This window comes from Canis lupus, chromosome 11 (assembly GCF_048164855.1).
Source record: "Canis lupus baileyi chromosome 11, mCanLup2.hap1, whole genome shotgun sequence".
Classification (NCBI taxonomy): Eukaryota; Metazoa; Chordata; class Mammalia; order Carnivora; family Canidae; genus Canis; species Canis lupus.
This window is the reverse complement of record NC_132848.1, coordinates 70149911-70168072: the sequence shown is the minus strand read 5'-3', so window position 1 is coordinate 70168072 and position 18162 is coordinate 70149911. Positions and strand designations below refer to the sequence as shown.

General features: G+C 46.9%; 1 protein-coding gene across 3 annotated transcripts in view; it reads left to right on the top strand.

Moving 5' to 3' along the window:
• Positions 1-2692: 2692 nt before the first annotated feature.
• Positions 2693-18162, top strand: part of PPP3R1 (protein phosphatase 3 regulatory subunit B, alpha) — a 65773-nt gene continuing 50303 nt past the window's right edge. Inside the window, exon 1 of one of the 3 annotated variants that reach the window (XM_072768643.1) lies at positions 2693-2832. In XM_072768643.1, the coding sequence (XP_072624744.1) occupies positions 2785-2832 (48 nt within the window). In that variant the 5' untranslated portion in view covers positions 2693-2784. Of the gene's footprint in view, positions 2833-4966; positions 5078-6155; positions 6523-18162 lie in introns of those variants that run through there. The other 2 variants (XM_072768644.1, XM_072768645.1) reach the window with 2 other exon arrangements.

The window sequence follows — 18162 nt, the reverse complement described above, 5'->3', positions numbered from 1 at the left end:
AAGGTGCTGACCAGGAGGAAGGATGCTTATTTTTACATGGACCATAAAACTGGAAACTTGATCCTTTATTTATTAAAGATCTCTTAAGGGGACGCCTCGGTGGCTCAGCGGTTGAGTGTCTGCCTTCGGCCCAGGGTGAGACCCCGGGGTCCCTGCAGGAGCCTGCTTCTCCCTCTGCCTGTGTCTCTGCCTCTCTCTGTGTCTCTCATGAATAAATAAATAAAATCTTAAAAAAAAAATAAAGATCTCTCAAAAATCTTTGTAAGATGGCAGGATTAATACTTTATCCCCTATTACATTCTCTACATTTTAGAATTTCTCTACAGTGTACTGATTGCTACTTGAAATTTATATTAATGGTGAGGGTAAAATATGGAAGTTAAATTACAGTAAGAAAAAAATCATTAGTGAAAGCTAAATGAATTATTAATTCTATAGAGCCACTAATAATATTTTTATAAATTAAAATGTGTTGTTCGTTGCAATATGTTGTTTGATGCTGAAAAAACTAGATGAAGTATTTTATTTACTTATTAAAGATGTTATTTATTTACTTATTCATGAGAGACACACAGAGATGCAGAGGCACAGAAATGCTAAGGGCACATAATATAGTTTCAATTAGTTTGTTACATTTAGAATTTGCCTACCCTCATTATAAACAAATACTATGTTTGTGGTCAGTGATGAATAATTTCAGTTAAAGGATTTAGATGAGTGTTATCCAAGAGAACTTAGGTACGCAGTTACCCAGCATTTATAATGTAGCTTAATAAGAGAGAAGAACTGAATTCAAATTTTATTCACTTTTAATTAGTTTAAATTTAAACAGCCACAAGTGGCTGGTGGCTACCATATTAGACAGAGCAGACATAGACTTAAAACGAACTACCCAAAATTCATACAGAAATGGGCTGGAGCCAGAGGTGAGACTAAAACTAGGGTCTCGCTCTGGACTTCTTTGCTATCTCGTGTGTGGAGCACCTGGAGGTATTTGTGAGTGTGTAAGGATATAAATGCGTTAACAAGTACGAAAAATAGGTCTTCTCTAGTGTCGTAATACGACCGTTTCATAGTTAAATCCTATTTTTTGTTATGCTTGGGTAAATACTGTTCAGGTTAGTGCTTTATGGTAAATACTCTTAGTAAATGTATATACTGGGAATACTATCAAATCTGAAACACTCAGCCTTTGCTTGGTACTCACTTTTAAGTGCAAGAGAGCAAAGAGACAAATGAGACTTCCAACTCAGAAAAACTATTTCAAGACATAATCTAGGACATCTCGGTGGAAATGTCCAGGTGTATACCAGTTGTTCCGTTTGTCTTGGGTCTCTCGACACGCTGCGGGACCATCCTTTGCATCTTGACCTCCCCTCCTTCAGCTTCCTGGGCATCCTTGCTGGGTATCCCGCCCTGAGCCACGTTTATTTATTTATTTTTCTGTTACTTCTTTCTCCTTCCACCACTTAAGAGCATGATGCTACCTTTGGTCCTGTCTTTAGTCCTTTCTATTGCGTCTATGCTCTCTGATTTCTGTCCTTTATCTCATGTTTCAACATTTATCTTTATGCAGACAACTATCCAATTGTAAAGTACTTTTCACATGGAAAAATTATCAGCACAGGAAAAGAATTGCTCGTTACGTAAAGAGTGTTAACAGGCTGCCTCTAGAAGCACGGTGGAGTATTCCTCCAACACACAGATTTAGATGTGGATTCAAGAGGTTTAGGAACACATTTCAGGAAGACTTTTTTTCCCCCTTTTCTTTTTGGCCTAATATCTAATATAAAAATAACTTATACAACCAATTAATCACATAGTTTGGGGAACCTTGTCCAAATTTTAAAATATTTCTGATTTGTGTTTCATCTGGAAACTAAATGACAGAGTATTTTATTTTGAACAAATTCATTGTTAGGAGAATTAGAGAAGTTGCACACAATCCATAATTTAAAGTACTAATGCGGGGATCCCTGGGTGGCTCAGCGGTTTGGCGCCTGCATTCGGCCCAGGGTGTGATCCTGGAGACCTGGGATCGAGTCCTGCGTCGGGCTCTGTGCAGGGAGCCTGCTTCTCCCTCTGCCTGTGTCTCTGCCTCTCTCTCTCTCTGTGTCTCTCATGAATAAATAAAATCTTAAAAAAAAAAATAAAGTACTAATGCTTGAAAATGTTAAAATTCCATCCAGGAATTGGTAAACATTTTCCCCAAAGTCATTAATTCATTAAGCTGTATCTTTTTAAGAGCATTGTTTTTTCTACCATCATGTTTTTAATAGCAAATACACTGTTTCAGCTACATTATACTTTAATTTTTTAGGAAGATTTTATTTATTTATTCACGAGAGACATTATTATTCATGAGAGACACAGAGAGAGGCAGCGACAAAGGCAGAGGGAGCCCGATGTGGGACTCGATCCCAGGACCCAGGGATCACGCCCTGAGCCAAAGGCAGGCGCTCAAGCCCTCAGCCATCCGTGCGTCCCCCAGCTACATTATAATTTAAATAGGCTTTTGCAGAAAGGCCATTGTTTACAAAACTCTTTGTAAAATGGTTTCTATGGAGAAATGAGTTTCCAAGATGGAATTTAGAATCCTTGGCTCAACCCTCTGCTGCTTAGCAAGAAGGGAAGGACCCACTTCCCTGCCATCTAGGTGCTAGGAACCTCTCCTCGACCACACCCTGGGGCACGGGGTGGGGGTGGGGGGCTGGCATCTCTGCTCCTTCCTTGGTACAGACGAGGATCCTGGGAAGGAAGGCGATCTATTCCCCGTGCAACCTCATGCCCATCAAAAGCGAATTCTGTGGTGTGAAACCAGGTGGCGAAAAGGTACAAAACATTCTTAAATCCGGGATTCTTGAACTAGGACATAGATGTTTCATCTGGGAAGAGAGGTAGACATTTCCTTTAAATCTGCATTAACAATAAACAGGTACTGAAAAGGAAGGGACAGGACTTCCAGGTCGTTTCGGTCGGCTCTCCTTGTCAACTGGCGTTTTCTTCCTAGAAGAGGGTGCAGCCAACGGGGTTTCTAATTGACCTCAGCAGAATCACGAGTAGAAGCGTGAGCCCTGGGGTAATGCTGCACCGGAGTACCTTAAACAGCCGCAGGAGTGGTACTTTATTTCCTCTGCCACCCTTAAATCGTGTGTGTGAATAAGGGACAGTGACCAGTCCTTGAAGAATAAGGCAGATTTCTGGGTTTCACAACCATCTAGAGTCTCTAATACATAAGATTTCCTGTGACATTCCTAACTTCTTACACGTAATTGTGGGGACACTGAAGCCCGAGGCTGCCTGCGGTCAAATAGGACCGTAAACATTAATTTCTTAAAAACTTTAACTTGCTCTCTGCTTACAGCTTAATTACTATCTTTGCATCTTTTCTTTTTTCTACTGCTAAATAAGAGAAACTTTGCATCTTTTCTTTTTTCTACTGCTAAATAAGAGAAAATTTGAAGATTCACTTTTGACCCATCTTGAGGCGGATTCCCATGTCTCTACTACCTTCTAACCTGCATCGCGGCCTCCTACTTGGACGCCTCCGCTGGGCTCTCTCATTAGCAACTCAGCACTCTTTTTTTTTTCTTTAATATTTTATTTACTTATTCATGAGAGATAGAGAGGCAGAGACACAGGCAGAGGGAGAAGCAGGCCCCATGCAGGGAGGCCGACGTGGGACTCGATCCTGGGTCTCAGGCAGGTGCTCAACCGCTGAGCCAGCCAGGGATCCCACAACTCAGCCTTCTTAAATCCAAACTCCTCTTGCCCTACTCGGCACCCAAACTTTGGCTGATTGGTTTCTGTGAAGGACATCCTTATTTCCTGTCATCCGAACTGAACTTGGCCATCCTTCGCCTCTTCCTCCCTCCTTGTCCCCGGCATCCGCTATGCTGCATACTCAGGGCATCTCTGCTTCAGGTCTTTCCCCTTCCTTTCCTGGGCCATTAGTACTTCCCATTACCCCCTGCATGTCGGGATGTCATAAGGGTATCTCCCTCCAGCTTATGGGGCATAAGACTCCCCAAGTCACCTTTGGGTCGCTCAATTTTCTAGGAAGGCCCCCTTCTCACACAGGTCTTCGGTCTTGGGCTCACCTAGTTATCCACCGACGTGCAGACCTGCAGGGAGACTACTGGGCGCCCGCCCTCTCCCATACCAGGCTTCACACCAAAACTTAATGGAAAGAGACAAAGGGAGTGACTGAGGTCATACTTCGTTTTTTTGAACCTTAGGGCGAAAACCCGCGAATTAAAAGGTGCATTTTAGGATTCAGAATAGACGACCCGGTGTCAGGGGCAGAGATGCAACCTGCTGCAGGCCTGTATCTTGTGCGGTGTAGACAAGGCTGAGAGTGTGGGTGGTGCCCCCGGGTGTAGACCGGGACCGCGCAGACCTTGTGTCTCGCTGTGTCAGGGGCCGAGGCTCGCGACCTCTCACGGTGCCTCACTTCCCAACCTCGGACTCACCTGCACAGCACACACCTGCTGGGCGCCCGTGGTCTAAACTGGCTCAAAATCGCCAACGAGACCGCGGGTTACTCTAAACCTACTGCATCCCACAGAAGTCAAATCCTTTCCCGGTACTTAATCCCTCAAAGGGATCATTCGACTTTCACGGAGGACGTCCCAGGGCCCTGCACACGGGGCGGGGGATTTTTTTTTTTTTTTAAGATTTTATTTTATTTATTCAGAGAGAGAGAGAGTGAGAGAGAGGCAGAGACCCAGGCAGAGGGAGAAGCAGGCTCCATGCAGGGAGCCCGACGTGGGACTCGATCCCGGGTCTCCAGGGTCACGCCCTGGGCTGCAGGCGGCTGCACCACCCGGGCTGCCCAAGGGTGGGGGAATCTTTTTTATGTACTGCTTAAAGAAAAGAAAAAACAAAGAGGGTGTGTCTTAATTTTAGGATAAAGTCATCAAAAATAGCACACGGGACACGCAGCTCAGCTCGGGGGCCTCTCCCTGTTTTAGGGCTCATCGGGGTCTAAACAGCAACGTATGCAGGGAGGGAGCTCGGAGGGAGCAGCGCGGCCCCCTCGGCCTTTCCCGGATGGATGCGCGGGAGGCGGCGGCAGGTCAGCTCAGGGGCGGGACGCGGGGGTCGGGGTGGGCGTGGGACGGGGCTGCCCTAGGGCAGGTGACCCCCGCGGCCGAGCAGGACTCTCAGGTGGGGGCCACTCGCCCAGGGCCTTTAACAGCCTCCGGAGGATTCGCCCACGGGGGCGTCCCCACACTCCCCACACCTGCCCGGGCCGCGTCTCACACGTGATCCCCGAGTTAGCAAGACTTCGAAGAGGAGCGAGTGGTCACAGCAGATGCACACGGTCGTCCCCACCATCCCGGGCGGTCCCCTCGGATGGCGCCGCTCCCCGTCCCCGTCCCCTCCCCCCCCGCCCCTCCGCCTCGCTCCCCTCCCTCCCGGCGCCCCCCTCCCCCGGCCCCTCCCCTCCTCCTTCTCCACGTCCTCCTCCTGCCTCCCCCTCCCCTACCCCTCCCCCCGCCCCTCCCCTCCTCCCCCTCCACGTCCCTCTCCTCTCCCCTCCCCGCCCGCCCCGTCCTCCCCATCCTTCCCTCCACCCCAACTCCCCCGTCCCCTCCCCCACGTCCCTCTCCTCCCCCCGGGCTCTTCCGCCCTCCGTTTCCCTTAACGGGCTCTGCTTCCCGGGCAGGGAACCGCCCCCCTCCGGGACCCGCGAGACTCCCCAATAGAAGGGGCGGCCCGGAGGGAGCGCCCCGACCCCCGCCCTGCAGCTCCCAGCGGGCACGGGCGCCCCCGCTGCACCTCGGCCGAGCCCCCGGCGCCGGCACGCCCCTCGGTTCCCGCTTCTGCCGCAGCGCCCGGGCGGCCCCGACACCTTCCGCCCGCCCCGCCCCCCCGCCGCCGCCCGGGCTCGCGCGCCCCTCGCGCCCCTCGCGCTTCCTCCGCCCGCCCCAGCCTCCCCCACCCGCCCGCCTCCAGCCACGTGACAGGAAGGGCTCCGCCGCGCGACGTCACGACGTCCCCGCCGTCCGCCCCCGCCCCCGCCCCCCCGCGCGGCGCACGCAGACGGCGGGGGGACGGCGGGGGGGGACGTGCTCGCGCGCCCCGCGCTCCCCACCCCGGGCCGCGCGCGGGTTCCCGGATGTGCGCCGCGCCGAAGCCCCGCCCCCGCCGCCCCGCGGCGCCCCGCTGGCCCCGCCCTCCGCCGCCCTCCCCCGCGCTCGTGCTGGAGGTTGCGGGTCAGCGCGAGCCTCCGCAGAGTCGGTCGCGGCCCCGCCTGAGCGCTCGGCTGCAGCCCCCGAGCCGCCCGCGCCGCCCGCCCGCCCGCCCGCCAGCTCCTCGGCTCGGGACCCGCTCCCCGCCCCCGCCCCCGCCCCCGCCGCGCGGGCCCCGAGGGCCGCCGCCCCTCCCCCACCCCGCGGGCCCCGAGGGCCGCCGCCGCCGCCGCCGCCGCCGCCGCCGCCTGCGGGAGCCCTTCCGAGCGCCGCCGCCTCCCGCTCCCGCTCCCGCCGCGCGAGCCGCCGACCGCCGAGCAACATGGTGAGCGCCCGCCGCCCCCTCCCCTCCCCTCCCCCTCCTCCTCCGCTGGCGGGGCCGCCGGGGCCGGGGCGCAGAGGGGCTGCCGGACGGGCCTCCGGTCCCCCGCCCCGGGCCGCCCCCGCCGCCGCCTCCACGTGGACCCTCCCGTCCTCCCCCGCCCCCGCCCCCGCCCCGGGGCTCGCTCCTCCGAGGCCGGCCTCGTCCGGGTCCCGGGCAGCTGCGGACGCGCTCGGGGGCCTTTATGTAAGCCCCGCCGCCTCCCGCCGCCTCCCGCCGCCTCCCGCCGCCTCCCCGCGCCGGGCCCCCGCCTCGTCCCCCGGGCCCCGCGGCCGCGGCTGCAGCGTCGGGCTCCCCCCACCCCCCCCCCCCCGCGGAGGTGCCCGGGTTGGCGGCCCCGGCTCTCGGCGCGTCCCCGCCGCCCCGGCCTCCCCTGCCCGCCCGCCGTCCTCTGCCTCCCGAGCTGCTTGTTTGAATCATGGCGACTTAAGTTTGTCTTTCCTTCCCCGGCGTTAATCCCCAGGTAGGAGTCCGCGCCGTGGTGCTGGGAGCAGACGCTAGGGTGTGTCCCCGCCCCGGCCCCGCGCCCCGCAGCCCGCGCCGCCGGGCCCGGCCGCCTCCCCTCCCCTCCCCGGAGCCCCGGGGGTGCGCCGTGACCCGGGCGCCGGCCCTTCCCCCGGCCCCGAGGTGTAGACGGCGGCTCGCGGCTGGGCTGGCGCCTCGCGTTCGCCTCCGCCCGGCCGTGGCCCTCGGTGTTCCAGGACCGAGCGGCGCGCGGGCTGTGAGCTTCGCCCGCGGGGGTCCCGGGGAAGGGGCTGCGGAGGATTCGGGAGTTGGGGTGGGGAGGAAGCCTGGCCCAGCTCGGGACCTGCCCCCCCAGATAGGGAGCCCGCAGGCCCAGCTCAGGACCTGCCCCCAAGTTAGGGAGCTCGCAGGCCCAGCTCGGGGACCAGTCCCCCAAGTTAGGGAGCCCACAGGCCCAGCTCGGGGACTTGCCCCCCAAGTTAGGGAGCTCGCAGGCCCAGCTCAGGGACCTGCCCCCTAACTTAGGGAGCTTGCTGGCCTAGCTCAGGGACCTGCCTCCCAACTTAGGGAGCTCGCAGGCCCAGCTGGGGACCTGCCCCCAAGTTAGGGAGCTCGCAGGCCCAGCTCGGGGACCTGCCCCCCAAGTTAGGGAGCTCTCCGGCCCAGCTCGGGGACTTGCCCCCAAGTTAGGGAGCTCGCAGGCCCAGCTCGGGGACCTGCCCCCCAAGTTAGGGAGGCCGCCGGCCCAGCTCTCAGACATGCCCCCCAGATAAGGAGCCCAGGTGTCTGCAGGCTGCTGCAGAAACCGGCTTAGATCGCGGCTGTCTGTGCTGCAGTCTTTTTTTGTTGACATAGATTTTTTTGCAGTTAGGAGTTGCACCTGAGAGCTCTAAAACCCCCTCCTCACCCATGGATTTTCCTTGAAGGTCAGGATCTTGAAGATCTTTGGCCATGGCTGCTAGTGTTTTTGCAGCATTTGTAAACAATACATTGTGAGCAATAAAGACCCAGCTACAAAAGATCCAGCCTTTTGTGGCATATGGATTATATATCAGAATGAGCTGGTTTCCTTCTCTGTGTGTGTTGGTTTGTTTCCTGTGCTGTGTCCCCTCTTTGACTCCCCCCCCCCCCTTTTGACCCAACACATTGGATTTGGGAAATACTTTCTCAGCTCTTAATTTTAACTTCCTGGTACTCAGTGTTTCCTTATCTTGAAAAAAGTGTTTTAAGATTTATCTTAGCGGTATTGTTTTTTTCTCCCCCCTAGGTCATTATTTCCTTCATACCAGTTTTCAGTATTTTCTGATTTTTTCTGGGTTCTTGCTTCTGCCATGGTCTCAGTACCATTTTGGACCTAACGGATTTGTTGTGACAGTAATTTCCCAACTTTAGAATGATTTTGGTCTGTTGAACGCAACACTGGTTTGAAAGTATCGAGACCATATCTATAGCTCAACTCTGCTATGTGGGATATTAATTAGCTCAAATAATTTGGGCTTTGGAGTGATCTAGTTCATTTTTCTAGTTAAGTGAGTATAGAATTCTGAAAATTTTCATTCCCTTTGGAAAGTTTTATTACAACTGAGTATCATGGACGTATTTACAATTTTGTCAGTGGGTTTTAATTTATGAATAAACTAAGAATATCGCTGATTAATTCAAGTAAGGAGAAAGTAAAAAGATGGGATTGAACCTATCAACAATCTTTTCTGACAGGTATTTATTTTAGTTGCTATGTAAGAGTAGTTTATTTCTTTTTTTTCCTGAGAGTTAAGTCTTTTCCTCCTTTCACCTCTTTTTGAATTTTAAACTGCTGAGCATTCAGGTGGGATGAAGATTTTACATATAACATACACATACCACAGCTGAGTCCTGAGCTTCTAGGAATTTTCCTTAAACCACTAACGGTCAGTTGTCTCTGATGAAATAGTGTATATTTGCTGAAATAAAAAAAATATATGCCTTCACAATTTTTTTCTCTAGGTGGGCATCTGTATTTTAGAGTACTTCAGTATATCAGTGTTAACTGATATGCAGAAAAAATAAAATGATGAAACAAAAATCACACATCTAGGTGTGTGTGTGATTGAAAAGTCTCTTGAGTGATTTTTGGAGGAGTAAATTTTGTAGGGGCATTTTTAGAAACTTTTCATGTATCAGAGATAGTTTTTTTTTTTTTCAAAGATAGTTTTTACCACGTACTTAAGATAACAAAAATAGGATTTTATTTTGGATGCATATATGAATACTGTGCATAAGTAATTGGCTTTTTTAAAAAATTTGTTCCTTAGGAAAACCCTTAATTTTAAAAATGATCTTTTTATGTCCTTGTGTTTTTAAGCTTTGTGTTAAAATTATCTCCATAATCTATAAATAGATCTTAAAACATTTATTGCTGTCGTCAATACCTACTCTTAGAGTTGCACCCAACATATTTTAGTTTAGATTCTGTGACAAAGGCTATATAGCAACAACAAAGGAAGCAACTTGCTTTATGGCCAGCAGAATTAAAATTCACATTAGTCATCATGAGAAAATTTCTCTGCTCATTATGTCCCAAAATGGATGAGAAAATTACAAAAGCGTAGATTGCAAGGTGGAGAAGCTAAGGGTCAGTCAACAAAGCAGGGCAAGGACCCGGTAACCGTGGGTAGATGAGGCATCTGTCATAGGTGGTAAGGCAAGGACCAGTACAAGGGAGCGGAAGGAGGTCCTCCTGGGCCAGGAGGATTAAGTAAGTCAGACCGGGGCCCAGAGTCTGGTCAAGCAACAGGGATTCATTCGTATCACAAATACTTGTAGATTTTGTCTGCTGTTCACTGGTTACTGTGCTTCGGTGTTGAGGGTATTAAAATGGTTAAGGCAGGTTTCCACCTTCATTTAAGGCTAGAACATTAGACAAATGCCAATAGGTATAAAGAAAAGTTAATGTGAGTTATCCTATAAATAATTCACACAAAGTCTGATAGAAAGTGAGGAAAGAGAAGGTTAGTTTCATCTGGGATTAGGGAAAGTTTGATGAAGGAGCCGACAATTGAATTGGGTTTAAAAAGGTTATTAGAATTGCAGAAGGCAGAGTTGGAGCATCTAGGAAAAGATGACTTTTTAAATCCTGGAGATAGGAAGAGAAAACATTTGGAGCACTAATAACTTGGACCAGCAGAGTCAGCGCCATTTGGGGACTCGTTGGGTCCCACCCTGGACCAGCTGAATTCAGAACTCTAGGGAGGGGGGCAAGCAGTCTAGGTTTTACAGCTTTTCCCCCTAATTCTGATATGTGCTGAATTTTGAGAGCCACTATTTAGAGAATATCAAGGAATGGATTCTTAAAAATTTTAGTTGGAATATCTGTTAGCGCACCTCACACTATACAAGCAGGACACATTTGTAATTTCCAAGGAACTTAATCAAGTGGAGTAAACAAGACAATTATGCATTGTGACGGGTGTTGAACAGTACGTGGCAGGCAAGAGTTGCCCGGTGCCTGGCTGGTTCAGTCAGTGGAGCATGCGGCTCGATCTTGGGGCTCTGGGTTCAAGCCCCACGTTGGGTGTAGAGATTACTTAAAAATCTTAAAAAAAAACAAAAATTGCATGTCAGAGGAGAGGCTTAATCTGAACTGTGGTGAGGATGGGGCAGGGAGAAGAATGCCACTCAGAGAAAGCTTCCTGAAGAGATGGTGTCTGAGCTGAGTCTTAAAAGGAGGAGTATTTAGCCAGTGAGACCGTGGTCTAGATCGAGAGCTTTAGTTTATGACCGTAGAGGCATGAGACATGAGACGCACAAGGCAGTTTAGCATGGCTGGAGGTAGCGGGGTAGGGTGGAAAGGAGATGGGGGTGGTCAGGTAGACGGGTTTGCATGTCATATGGAGGACGTAACATTTTTTTTCCCTCCTGAAGCCAGTGGGAAACCATTATTTTTAAGCAGAAGAATGACATTGTCTGAATGACTTTTGTAGAGAGATCAGTCTGGTGGCCATGTGGATTATAAAATATAATAAATGAATAGAGGTGTGGGGACCGAGGAAGAAATTGTCACAGTAATTCATGTGAGAAATAAGGACTTGAAAGACTAGTAACGGTGCAAATGGAGAGGAGAGACCAAGTATGAGACGCATTTTGGGAGGTAGAGGAATAGGACTGGGGATCCCTGGGTGGCGCAGCGGTTTGGCGCCTGCCTTTGGCCCAGGGCGCGATCCTGGAGACCCGGGATCGAATCCCACGTCGGGCTTCCGATGCATGGAGCCTGCTTCTCTCTCTGTCTGTGTCTCTGCCCCTCTCTCTCTCTCTCTGTGACTATCATGAATAAATAAATAAAATCTTAAAAAAAAAAAAAAAAGGACTGATGATGACTGTTGGATTGTAGGGAAGAAAAAGGGGTGTACCCTTTCAAGGGTGTGGTTTCTGATTTGGGTGACCAGACAGAAGGTAGTACCATCCGTTCAGCAAATGTTTACTGAGCACCTGCTGGGGTAAGATTCAGTTCTAGGGATAGAAGAAATGTCCTCGCCTCAAGAAACTCCAGTTTGCCGGGATGACTGTTCCCTTTAGCCTTCTCTTATCATCTGAATATTAATGCTTGGAATGCTGTGTCGCAAGATTCCGTATGTTCAGTAAGATAGAGCGCTGTGAAATACTAAAGCTGCTTGCTGCATAGATTCCATGGCCTAGGGTAGAGGAGACCGGATGGCGTGAAGGGAGCAAAGGTAACGCGTTAGGGCAGTGATCCTCAGTATGCGGGTCCTGAACGGGCTGCATCAGCATCATCTGGGACTGTTTCGGAGTTGCACATCCTCTGCCTAGGCGGTATAGGTAAAGGAGATAGGAGGGAGTGATGTTGATTTCTATTTTGGACATGTTGAATTTAAAGTAGTTGTGGGGGGGCAGCCGGGTGAGTGGCTCAGCGGTTTAGCACTGCCTTCAGCCCAGGCTGTGGCCCCGGGGTCCTGGGATCGGGCTCCTCGCAGGGAGCCTGCTTCTCCTTCTGCCTGTGTCTCTGCCTCTCTTTCTCTGTGTCTCATGAATAAATAAATAAAATCTTAAAAAAAAAAAAAAAGTAGTTGTGGGTCGGGGGCACCTAGAGGGCTCAGTTGGTTAAGCATCTGCCTTTGGCTCAGGTTGTGATGCCACCCATGGTCCTGGGGTGGAGCCCTGAGTGGGGCTCCCTGCTCGTGGGGAGCTGTTTCTCCCTCTCCCTCTCCTCCCCCTTCTCCCTGCTCATGTGCACTTATTTCACCCAGTTTCCTGGCTCACTCTTTTTCTCTCAAATAAAATCTTTTTAAGTAGTTACGGGTCATCTAGGTGGAAATGGCCAAAAGGTAAACTGGCTATCTGGAGCTCAGAAGAGAAATCTGGACTAGGGTTGAAGATTTGAGCATTGTCTGTGCAGATCTGTTAGGAAGTCGTTGAAACCAGGAAACTGGGTGAAATCCTGTGGAGAAAGAATATAAAATGAGAAGAGAAGAGGGCAAACCCTAAACCCTTCACTTAGGTAGGTAGAGGATGAGGAATCTGTTTTATTCTCAGAATAAATTGAGAATAAATTGCCAGAGAGGGTTGGGAAGTTAGAGTGATGTCACATCTGAAGGAGTCAGCAGGGCCTAGATACTGCAGAGCTCAGGAAAGAGAAGAACTTGAAAGTATCTTAGAGGCATCAGGAGAGGTCTGGTGACCCTGGCAAGACTACAAGAAAACACCATTTTGTGCCGGTAGCAAGGAAAGCCAGGATGCAGGGAGTTGAGGAATAAATGGGTGGCCAGACATTGAGTATAGACTCCTCTTTAAAGCTTTGACTAGAAAGAGACAAGATAAAAAGCTACAGAGTTTAGGTTTGAGGAAGGATTTATTTTGGGCTAAAAGAAATCGCCTGGAAAGAGAGTGTGGTTGAGGATTCAAAGGGAAAAGATGGAATTATTAATAGTTCGAGGTTCCCCAAGGGGGTAGGAGGAAATATGACTCTTCTTAGGCAGTAAGATTTTTTTTTTTTCATCCGTTAACATGAGAGGGAAGAAGATAAAAATGAAGACTGTTATACAGGTCATAATCTTTAAGACAGTAACTTCAGTTAAATCCTAGGTAATGAAAATAAGATTGCAAGGGGATGTAAACTCAGAATGCAGAGGCCTTGCCTTTGTCTTTTCACTCTTCTGTTACAAATACGTGGTATATACCAGATACGAAGTAGAGTTTGAAGAAGAAATAAGTGACTGAATAAGTGGAATAAAGGAGTGAGTGCTGATGACACAGCGGAGGCAATGAGTGTAAGTTCCTCTTTTGAGGCATTTATGGGAAAAGAGGGACAAAGAAAGGTTAACTTCAGTGGCTTACAGTTGGGGTGAGTTCTGTTTAAGATAGCAGGTGTTGGTATTCTTTAGAATTAGTGGAGAAGCCAGGCGAGGGAGCTGTAAGAAAGGATAATTAATGGAATGAGTGCTAGAAGTGGCAGAAAGAAGAGGGATAAAGGAAAAGAAAGGACGTCTAAAGAGAGGGTAAAAAATCAGAGTGAGGTGAGTGGGCCATGGCAGCAGATACGTTTTAATAACGGAGTTCATGTGAGGTGGCCTAAATTATCTCAGTAAATTCAAGATAAGTTTAAGGTAAGATCATCTGAAGTTGAGATTAAAGGCTGAGGCAAATGGGGTGAGATGGAGGGTGAGGAGTATGGAAAAGGATATTATGATGCTGATTTTGGGGGATTTGATAATAGGGTATTAAATAAATGTTATTAAATAGTAAGTGGGACCCAGGAGAGAGCACCAGTGGGTCAGTGACCTCGGGCATGAATATAGGAAACAAGAGTATTAACAAGAAAAGAGGGTTAATGCTTTGTCAGTCTTTGTTTTCATAACTTCTGATAAAATTACATAGGTTTAAAAGAAACCATTTTCTGAGTTTAGGTTTTATGTAAGGGGAACATCTAGTTGCAGATTGATATTCTTTAATTTTTTTTTTAAGGTTCTGAAGACACTATTAATACATTTGCTTAAAATTCAGATTATACCAAAAGGTATAAAATGGTGCGTGAGCCTTTTCAGGGCACCCCTTTCTCTCGTATTGATCACTTTTTTGAGTTTCTTACATACTTTGTTGTATACGTTAATAACAAAACAGATTTGGGTTTTTTGTATTTTTTCATCCTTCTTTTTCCTTTTTTAAACTTCTGACACTGTATGGATATATTACTTTTTTAATAATTTAGTTTTTATTTAAAAAGATTGCGAAAGTCAAGTTTAAAGAGATTTTAATGATACCATGCTCTAGTTAGCTTATTACTATTAGTTTTATTCCAAGGGTTTTCTTTCTTTCTTTCTTTCTTTTTTTTTTTAAGGATTTTATTTATTTATTCATGAGACACACAGAGAGAGAGGCAGAGACACAGGCAGAGGGAGAAGCAGGCTCCATGTAGGGAGCCTGATGCAGGACTCGAACCGGGGACTCCAGGATCGCGCCCTGAGCTGAAGGCAGATGCTCAATCGCTGAGCCACCCAGGCGTCCCTATTCTAAGGGTTTTAACTGAATTTCATTGTAAGCACTGACTCAACAATTGAGCATAATTTTTAAAATCAGGTAGCAATTTTGTAACTATTGAGGTTGGTATTTTAACAAGGTTCTAACTATGACAATATTTTACAAAATTACTTAGAAAAAAAATTTTTTTAAAGTAATTTTTCCATCCAATGTGGGACTTGAGCTTATAACCCTGCGATCAAGAGCCATGTGCTCTACTGACTGAGCCAGCTGGGCCTCCAAGAAAATATTTTATTAGAGCATTTTTTTGTGCTTATTTTTTCCACTTATCACCTTATTACGCATTAACTAAATGGATAACACTTTTTTTTTTTATTTTATTTATGATAGTCACACAGAGAGAGAAAGGCAGAGACATAGGCAGAGGGAGAAGCAGGCTCCATGCACCGGGAGCCCGATGTGGGATTCGATCCCGGGTCTCCAGGATTGCGCCCTGGGCCAAAGGCAGGCGCCAAACTGCTGCGCCACCCAGGGATCCCTGGATAACAATTTCTGAGAAAAAGTAATCTCCAAAGTGTAGTCCTATAAAGCATCTATTTTATTTCAAGCTTATTTCAGATTAAATTTACTTCCTCACTTTTATACTTTCCAAATAAAGCTTTTATTTAACAGCGCGCATCTACTTTCCTTTTCTGAATCTTCTCCTTGAACTCTCATACCTTTTTTGTGATAATGAGTTGACAGCGTAAAGCATATATCTGGCACAGGAATGAGAGATGACTAATATATGTTTTTGGGTTTTTCTTTGATTTTTATAATCTTGTGCTATAAATTTTTTTTAGACTCTCGAAGATTTTTATTGCAAATATTTTAAAGTTTTGCATTGAAAGTTCAACAGGCCATAGGTTCTTAGAAGTTCCTTCCTCGGAGTTTTGTTTTGTCAGTTAAAGCCCTTTATTATGATTATCATAAGGAGGGCCATGTGATAATCTATTGCTATCCTAAAAAACATTTCTGAAAGTGAGATGACACTTTGACTTGTTTTGGTAGCATTATTAAACTTTTCTGTACTCTAACCGGGTCTCTTTTGTCCCTTGTAAATAATAGAGTATTCATTTTAATTTGTGTGAGAGTTAGGTATGCATTTTAAAACCTAAGTACAAGACAGTGAAGCATAGCAACCTACAGAAAAGATCAGATCTTTACCATTGGCCCTAATGAAGCTGTTAGCAGTTTTATTTTTTAATCCTTAATCTGTCTAGTTTCAGAGCTGATTTTTTTATTGTATCTGCCGGAGTGTGATGCCACAAGGACGTGCAATAAGCTGGCATCCTGTAGTATTACTTGTAAGGCAGTCTTTAATAAAAATTGGAATGTCACGAAAAACAAGTGTAATGGGTAATAAGAGAAGTCTGTGACTTTGTGTCGGTCTTGCAACTGTTTTCTTAACAAATAGAATTCATGAGTTATAAACAAACTCATAATCTTTTTCAAGTAAATAACAAATTTATGAATAATCAGATTACTTAAGCTCTGCCTTCCTATCTGTCACTTTCTATCTTTACCATCATACTTCTTGGTTCTATTTGCTCATTTTCTTGCTTTTCAATCTACTACAGTCTAGATCTGTGATGTATAATTCCGTAGCCCACATGTGGTTTAATTTTAATTAAAATGACTTTAACTTACGTAAAATGATAAATTCAGTTCTTCAGCCACAATAGCTACCTTACAAGTGCTTAGTGGCTACTTGTGGCTAGTGATTCCTGCATTTGTGCAGATACAGAACGTTTCTGTCCTTGCAGAGCAGAAATTTTTATTAGATAGCACTGGTCTAGAATGATTATGTATCTGCAATTCACTGAAAGTTACTGTGTTGGCAGTAATCCTCTAATACCAGCAGGAGCTTTGGAGTTGGAAAGATTTGAATTTAGATTCTGGTTCTGCCATTCATTAGCTGTGTGACCTTGAACAAATACCATAAACTCTTGACCTTATTTAGTCGTGTAAAAGGGGGATAAAACTACCTCAGATCGTGGTGACAGTAGTGTCTGGAAATCCATTTGGTACTCATTAAATCTCCTTGGTTCTTCATTCTTACTTGACTTCTTTGTAATGTTGGAACTTCTTGGAGACTCTTGGAGTTCTTTCCTTTTTTGGCTTCTGTGACATTTTCTGCTAGTTGCTGTTCTCCATCTCTGACCATTTTTAATCTTAGTTCCTAGCTTCTCATCTGGGTTTGGTCCAAGGCTCTCTTAAGTATTGATTGCATCACTTTTCCATTTAAAATCCTGTATATTATGGTATTAACATAGCCTTCGCATAGCCCATGGACTCTGTAGCTTCTACGTGTTTACTTCGGCTTCTTTACCCATGTCCTTGCTTTTTCTCTATATTCTAGCAACGTGGGCTTGTTAGCATTTTATTCTGTATCGGATGCTAGATTTCTTCTGCCGTCTGTTTAATCTATCATCTGAGCCTTTTGCATAGGCTATGTTTGGAATGGTTCAGAAGTCCCTCAAGTAAGTAACGGAGTCTCCTACCCCCATGCCAGGTCAGACCGTGTTCCTCTGTTTTGCCAGCTGCCAGCGTAGACCCCTCCATATTACAGGAGCTTAATAAACATTTGTTGAATGAGTGAATTGAGTGAATACATATACTCTTTGTTTATTTTCATCGTCTCCTGTGTACTGATGGTTCGTATTTTCAGCCTGCATCATTCTTTTCTGCTCCAGTCTGTGGATCTGACCACTTACAGGATATTTATCTAAATGAGGGTGTCTATAAGTCACCTCAACTCATCAGAACTAAAACCACATTCATTATTGTCTTCCAATGCATGTTTCAATTATTCCCTAATTTTTCTTCCTAGAAACAGTATCTATTCATTCACTCCTATCTGGAAACCTGATATGCCTTTTTCTCCCCTTTACTACTATTTAAGTCTTTTTTTTTTAAATTCTTTTTTTAACTTATTTATTCATGAGAGATACAGAGAGAGAGGCAGGGAGACACAGGCAGAGGGAGAAGCAGTCTCCCTGCAGGGAGCAAGATGTGGGACTTGATCCCAGGACTTCTGGATCACTCCCTGAGCTGAAGGCAGATGCTCAACTGCTGAGCCACCCAGGTGCCCCCCTACTATTTAAGTCTTAAGTAATCAATCATCAGTTACATCCTGTCCTAAAACAGTGTAATGTAGGAATATGTGGCCTGACCTGGCGTAGGGGTGGGAGGCTCAGTCACTTACCTGAGGGACTTCTGAGGAATTTCAATTTGGTTCATGTAACTATTGATAAAGAGGAAAGTATATTTATAATGTTCTCAGCATATTAATGCTTCATGCTGTTAGGTAGTAGCAACTGAATCCAAAACACACTAGCAACTAAAAGTAGCAAGAATAATAGCATTTTATACTATCCATGTAGCCCACATTCTTTCTCTTGACTCAGTTTGGCCATTTACCTATATTGGAAGAATTTATTGCATAATTCCCTCAGATATTTGTGTATTTTTCTCGTGTTTCTATAATTTAGTTTCAGATATCCCTTTTTCTTTTACTCTCGTGTACCTTTTAAAAGTCCCATACTTATTTGTTAGCTAACACATCTTTACCTATGCTTAATTAGGATTTTTGTTGGTTTTGTTAGTACT